The 7,228-nt window shown below is 39.5% G+C and overlaps 1 protein-coding gene across 2 annotated transcripts in view; it reads right to left on the bottom strand.

Moving 5' to 3' along the window:
- Window positions 1-3,703: 3,703 nt before the first annotated feature.
- Window positions 3,704-7,228, bottom strand: part of LOC133458267 (sodium/potassium/calcium exchanger 1-like) — a 37,806-nt gene continuing 34,281 nt past the window's right edge. For both annotated transcript variants that reach the window (XM_061737985.1, XM_061737994.1), the window contains one exon: window positions 3,704-5,129. In XM_061737985.1, coding sequence (XP_061593969.1) covers window positions 4,880-5,129 — 250 coding nt within the window. In that variant the 3' untranslated portion in view covers window positions 3,704-4,879. The remainder of the gene's footprint in view (window positions 5,130-7,228) is intronic.

The following is a 7,228-nucleotide window of genomic DNA, read 5'->3' as shown; positions in this document are numbered from 1 at the left end:
GTTTCATACTTGGTTCCACGTGTCGGGAGAAACGAAACGAGCTCCTGGAGCTTGATGAAGCTGGAGAATGATCAGCAAATATCAACCCCTGAAATGTAACTGACTGGTGGCCATGTTGAAGGACAACCTGAGGAGATGACGTCATATGACACCAGGAGACTGTTCCAAGTACTAGACTATTATCTCACTTTTTTTTTTTTTTTTTTTGCAGTTCTTGAGATATTGACACGTGGCAAGTATAGCACTTTAATAATGTTTTTCTTTGTCTTCTCATTGTCGAAGGCAGAGTTTTTTTTTTTTTTTTTACATGGCGCGATTTTGATGGAGATGGGCGTGGCTAAAATTGACTATTAGTCCATGTTCCAGACCAGATATCAGTACCACTCAAGGTGACAAAACTTACTTATGATTTTTGAAAAGATCCATGTCTATAGATGATATTTTGGTAAGATAACCCTTCCTGAGTGGCAGCTGTATCATAGTTAGCAGCTCATGAAGTTACCCACCCCCTTCAGGTTAATTGATGATTCTAAATTGGGTATAATATACATTTCCTGAATCCTTATGGTCCAGTGAGTATTCCAGTTTTTGTATTTTTTTTTTTTTTTTTGTATTTTGTGTTCTAATGTTTATAAAACTAAGCTGGTTCCTTATCTCATTGTTATGTCCTTTATGTCATGTATCTGCATGATAAAGACCAGTTTGTGACATTAACCTAGTGGCTGTTATAGTTTCATAGGAGCCTAATGATGCTCTTCTAGTTTAAGGCTCACAATGACCGGTAACAACAAAATAGTAGGGGTATATTATAAATTTCCTGAATCCTTACTGTCCTGTGAGTATTCCAGTTTTTGTATTTTGTGTCTCTGTTGTTCCTAGATGACACAGAGCTAAAAGATAGTATACCATTTAGGCGAAAATTGTGTAAAAACGTGTGTTGTTTATAGTTTAAAGCGCTGCAGTGACCTCTATGTTGGTCAGAAAGATTCACATCTTAGCTTGAATGAATGCTTAAAAGGTCCCCTTTAAAATGATACCAAAGACAATATTGTGACACATTGACAGATATCTTGTACATGAGTCTAAACCAGGATATGCACCAACATCTAAAATATAATTTTCTGAAGGGGGTGGGTAACTTCATGAGCTGATAACTATGATACAGCTGTCACTCAGGAAGGGTTATCATACCAAAATATAATCTACAGACATGGATATGTTAAAAAATTATAAGCAAGTTTCGTCACCTTGAGTGGTACTGACAAGTGAAATTTTGGGCTCTGGCCCATGGACTAATTCAGGAGCGTTCAAAGACTTGGAGGAAAACAAGCATAATTTTTGTTTAAGCCTGAATAGTTGTCAAGATTTAAGTCAAAGTGTAAAATTTCACATTATAGCTTCACCTACAGGCCACTTGGCTTGCACAGGTCAGTCCCACTTTAGACCAGGTTTGGTACCTGCACGGCGGGAGGTTTGCTGAAGAAATTATTTTAACCAAAACAGGCTGTTGGATCCCTAAATAAAAGAAAAAGGTACTTGTGTTTCAACATTTGTTGGGGGCGGAGGTACCTGTTAATATCAGCCCAAATAAATCCAATAAATCCAAATGACTAAATCTGTGGATTAGTTGGTTTTTTTTTAAATGTTTTTCTATCTGGACATTCTTGGAGTAAACATCAAGACATGACTAAGTAATAATGACTTTCACATTTAAGCCCAGATATCAGCCGGGTTTGATCAAAATAAAATATATCGCTCATATTCAGACACAAAAACATGGATTCAAAACCATCACACATGAAATATGATTTAATGAAATCTCCCCTTCCCTCTTCAGAGTCCAGTGAAGAAAAAGAATAAAAACGTTTGTCCAAGAAAAAAAAAAATTACATCAAAAGCTCAATTCACAAAAAAGAAAAATGGGAACCAAACTGGAAAGAATGAGTGTTTCCCCGGCGGGTACTGTACCTACTGTACCTACCGGAGGAAGGTCCAGGTCCTCCACAAGATTTTTCTTGAAGCAGTTCTTGAGAGGCCCAAGCTTTGACCTCCACCTCTGGATTATTTTTTTAATTTTTTTATTCAAACACAATTTAAATGATCCAGCATAAAATAGTTAGATAAATATTTTGGTCAACATGTAACTAACATGACCAAGCGTACATGTATATTACATATAAACAGCAACAAAATCACCCAGAGAGTAAGGTGATAAACAATAGTTTGAAAAAAAAAAAGGTCAGAGAATTAATCTTGAATTAAAGTAATTAAACCTTCATATACACATATGAACTGTTTAGTTTTTATATGTCTTAAGGATTTTTTAAAAGAATTTAATTCTCCAACAAACATTTTCCCAATGACCGTTATGTTTAGCTCCGCCCCCTCACCTGTGTGGAATTCCCAGGACAGGAAAGAGGATCAGGACGTAACCCTCCACAATAAGATCACTAGGTAAGATTTTTTTTCTAAGCATTCCTATTTTAACACACATTTACTTACTTCTTTGTGGCTTAGTGATGAGTCCAAACAATTTTAAATTGTCCTCAGTCTGAAAGTTAACTAAATAAAGATTTCACAATCACAAAATCAGAATCTTTATGGCAATAATACAACAACACCACTGAAGTTCACTGTTATAAAAATAATTTATTGCAGCATGGAATTTTAATTTGAAAAATACATAGTTTCCATATTGATGATCCATGTTTGCATCAACTTCAATCCAACAACATCAACGAGACAACGGCCGGGTTTTACTCACGGCTACGACGGTGTGAAGCACATTTACCTGACACAAACACACACATACACGCACACACAATCACAGACTTTCCCCACCACAGTTACGTTGACGCAAAGAGACACTTCCACACCGGAATCCTTTCTTTTACACAAAACATGAGCAAATACTAGTTTGGTTAAATACAGAACAGTGTTACACACGCACAGTTCAGAAAAACTGAACTTAAAAACTCAAGTTGCATCCAGTGAGTTTGACTTGCTGCACAGTGAAAGAGTGACGCCACTGTGGGGGTTACTGTCGTTTACCTAATGAACCTATTCGACTGTCTTTAGAGACGTTCAGTTAGCGGTACACTAAACTGTTGCAGGAAAACTCCATCCAAGACTCACTTTCCCTCCAACGGTGGCGTTGTGCTGTGGTGTTACATTTTATGCCAGTGATTCTGTGGATATTTGAATTTTCTTTGCCGTCATCAAGCACTGATAACGTGACGTCACAGCTGGAGCGTCGAGGGTTGCTGAGCTCGATTGTTGATCGTGTCAAAAGCTGTGAGATCATCAGCTTTTCTGATACTGAGTGAGCGTCAGTAAATGCCTTGTCTTAGCCAATTAAATAGTAAGAAAGGCTGTCACAGCACCCAGCTATCATGTGTACACTGCAAAAACTCAAAATCTTAACAAGAATATTTGTCTTATTTCTAGTTAAAATGTCTCATTATTAGTCAAAGAAATCTCATTACACTTAAAACAAGACTCACCACTGGAAAAAACAACAATTTTCACCTGTTTCAAGTAGATTTTCACTTAAAATAAGTAGAAAAATCTGCCAGTGGAACAAGATTTTTTTGCTTGTAATGAGAAGATAAATCTTGTCCCACTGGCAGATTTTTCTACTTATTTCAAGTGAAAATTTACTTGAAACAGGTGAAAATTGTCAAATAACAAGTTATTTTTCTGGTAATGACTTGTTTTAAGTGTAATGAGAGTTTTTGACTAAAAATGAGACATTTTAACTAGAAATAAGACAAAATATTCCTGGTAAGATTTTGAGTTTTTGCAGTGTACCTAATGGCAGGAGGTTTGGTGCTCATTGGTGTGACTACCAGCTCTTCAGCTTGTTTTCCCCTCTACAGATTGTCTCTAAAAAGGAGGCCTCCTGAGGATGTCTAAACTCTGCAACCAGAAATAACACTCAGAATTATTGTGTCGCTTCACACATGAACATCACAACCAACCCAACTGACTCATTGAGACGCATGTGAGCCATTGATTTTACAAGCTCCATCACTGCACAACTTCATCATGATGATGTTAAAGGAGCTTGAGACAGGATTGAGGCAGGATTTATGAAAAAGATTCTTATACGTTTTAAGTTTTCTAGTAATAATGTCAGATGAAGCGTTCCAAACCCAAAAGAATGAGCCCTCTAGTGTATCTCTCCTTTGCCTTGAACAGGTTGTGTGCTGCAAAATGTGCTGCAATTCCGGGCCCGAATTTCCCGCGCTGTCCTGCGGATGTGACGTCACATGACGCTGCATGCACGTTCTCCCTGTTCTCCCGTGCCGGCTTCACTGTTGGCTGCAGTACCCCCGACGGCCGTCGTGGTGAAGGGTGGCGCTAGAGAGTCTCATTTCTTAAAAGGAGCCTCATGCTCCTTTAAACCCTGAACTGGAGACTTTGAAGCCGGGTTCTCCCGCTCCAGCATCCCCTATCCAAATGGATCAATGTCACTGACATCTAAAAACGAGAATCCTCAAGAACTGGGTGTGTCAGAGCAGGAGAGCATCTAAATCGGGGATGGGTGAATGGTGGTTGAGGTGTTTAGAGTCAGCTCACAAACGATTGCAAGATAACACAGAAGCAGTTATTGTGAGAAGCATTTAATAATCTCTCTTTGCTTCAGTTGTGAGAATATGTTCAATTCAAGTATAAATTAAACTCTGAGAAGTTATTTGTTGCGTCTGTGAAAGTAAGTCTAGAGGGGAGTTTTCCTTCAACAACATAAAATCAAGTGTGTGCGTTTCCAGCCTTTTGACATCAGGCCTGGTTCACCTATCTATCGTATCCAACATACAGTACTGGTCCTGTCTGGAGAAGCCCAGTCGTTTGCAGGGATGTCGTTGAGCTGGTCGGCTCAGATGGAGACGGGACAGATGAGCACGCGGTCCTCCAGCATGACGCTGAGGACCAGGAACACAAAGTACAGTACAAACATGGTGCAGCCCAGCTTTTTGCTCATCTTCCAGCGGCAGACGGCGATGGAGATGATGACGAAGAGGAGCATGAGGAAGAGCAGCACGATGGCGCAGAACAGGCCGTTGGAGCTGACGGTCACCGGCTCCCCGTCGTGGAGAACAGTGTACATGAGCCATGGCACCGGCAGGCTGAAACCAGAACAGAGAGACCCGTTAGATGGGGGCAGAAATCTTTCACCTTCCTTTTCTCACCCTCAGATTTCCTGGTTGACTTTTGTGAAGTCAGCCAAGAAATCTGGAAATAACCCCACGAGAAACTCAGAACGATCTCCAAACACTACAACTCGGTCCACTTCAAAGCTGACGCCCCAGAAACTGGTTCACCCGGATGACAAAAAAACCCCAACAGAAACTGAGTGGCCTTGTCTCCACCCTCCAGTGGAGTGTAGGGCTGGGGATCGATTCAAATGTCAAGAATCGATTAGATTCCGATTCTTAAGATTCAGAATCGATTATCAAGATCCGATTTGATTCGATTCCGATATTGTTTTGGGTTAGTGTTATTAAAACTGTTTTTTGAGCTGTTGCATGAATTATATGACTGTAGTTATGCAAAATATTACTACTACTATTATATTGAGATTAAACAGCAATTATTGGCAGCTAATGATGCTGTAAGGACCAATCAGCTCCCAGAATGCTGATGGAACTGCTTTCAGAAACATCATGTGGGTCAGAATTACCAAACAGATCCAGGGCAGCAAACAGAGACGGATGAAATCGTTTTTTTTCCCACATTCTGTTTTTATTTGTTTCATTTTCAGTCTATTTTGGTTTTTAATTTTTGAGCATTTGGTTTTTAGCATTTTTTGCAAATGTAACCCCAAGACGGTATATAAAGTGATGAAATATAGACAATTTATGCAATTATAACCTAACACTTTAATGTTTTCATACCTTTAAACATATTTAAAGGCAAAAACATGGCACCAGTTATTCTCGTGTCCAACAAAACATTACTTTTTTGGGGATAAACAAAAAAATAACCAAAAGTTGTAATGTAATGATGAAAATAAAATACATAAATAAATAAAAGAAAAAAAAAAACCCAAAAAATAAATCGATCTTTAGACATATGAATCGATTTTTAGGAATTAATATGAAAATCGATTTAGAATTGGGAAATCGTTTTTTTCAACACAGGCCTAGTGGAGTGAACGGACCTTTACATCGGAGAACCTCCACAAACAGGAACCAACGTCGGAGAGCAGCTCAACACTCAGCCGTCCACCTGCATTTCCAGGATAAAGGACAAAAATCTACACGTTTTGGAGAAGACGGATGGTTTGAGGGAAGAGTAAAAGAAACCATCTGTGCCAAGAAGCACTCTGGTTTCACCTTCCAACACCTACATGAAGCCTTAGACCTGCTACCCAGGCGGGTTCACAACCATGCACGCCTCCATTCATGTGGCCAAAACCGTGTGACTGTGGACCAAAGACTAACGAGCCACAGAGGTGGTGGGCAGGTCGGGGATTTGCTCCGACTTCAACTGAGCTTGAAACCAACAGTTGAGCTGTTGATGCTTTCTGGATGGAGATCAAAGAAAACCAAGTGCAGTTGCCTTGATTCACGCCTCGAGGACAACAGATTAGGTTCACTGGACTAATCTGGTGTCACCAGAAAGTAGATTTAATTTCCAGTAAAAAAAAAAAAAAAAAAAAAAAAATGTTTTTAATATTAATAATTATACCGCAACTTATCTGAAATATGTTTTATTTGGGAGATTTTGTGATAAGTGTCTGAAAAACCACATTGTCGCTGCAGTTCCAGGAGGACCCTTGGTTTTTGCAGAAGAACAACATGAGTAAAATACTAATTTAAGTTTCTCACATAAGGCGTCGTTACCTCGGCGCCAGCCAACGTACAAAGTTAGATTTCGGTTTGTTACAATTAATTTGTGTCGAACTGAATGAAACCACAGTAGCTAAGCTACATGCTAATCTGGTGATCAAATAGTGTTGGGATGGATGGATGGATGGATGGATGGATGGATGGATGGTTGGATGGATGGATGCATGGATTGGTGGATGGATGGATGGATGGATGGATGAATGGATGATGGATGGATGGATGCATGGATTGGTGGATGGATGGATGGATGGATGAATGTATGATGGATGGATGGATGGATGGATGCATGGATGGATGCATGCATGGATGGATGGATGGATGCATGGATTGGTGGATGGATGCATGGATGGATGGATGGATGGATGGATGGATGG

The sequence above is a fragment of the Cololabis saira genome, chromosome 2, assembly GCF_033807715.1.
Source record: "Cololabis saira isolate AMF1-May2022 chromosome 2, fColSai1.1, whole genome shotgun sequence".
NCBI classification, from domain to species: domain Eukaryota; kingdom Metazoa; phylum Chordata; class Actinopteri; order Beloniformes; family Belonidae; genus Cololabis; species Cololabis saira.
The sequence above is the reverse complement of the archived record's forward strand: the minus strand, read 5'-3'. Positions and strand labels throughout refer to the sequence as shown.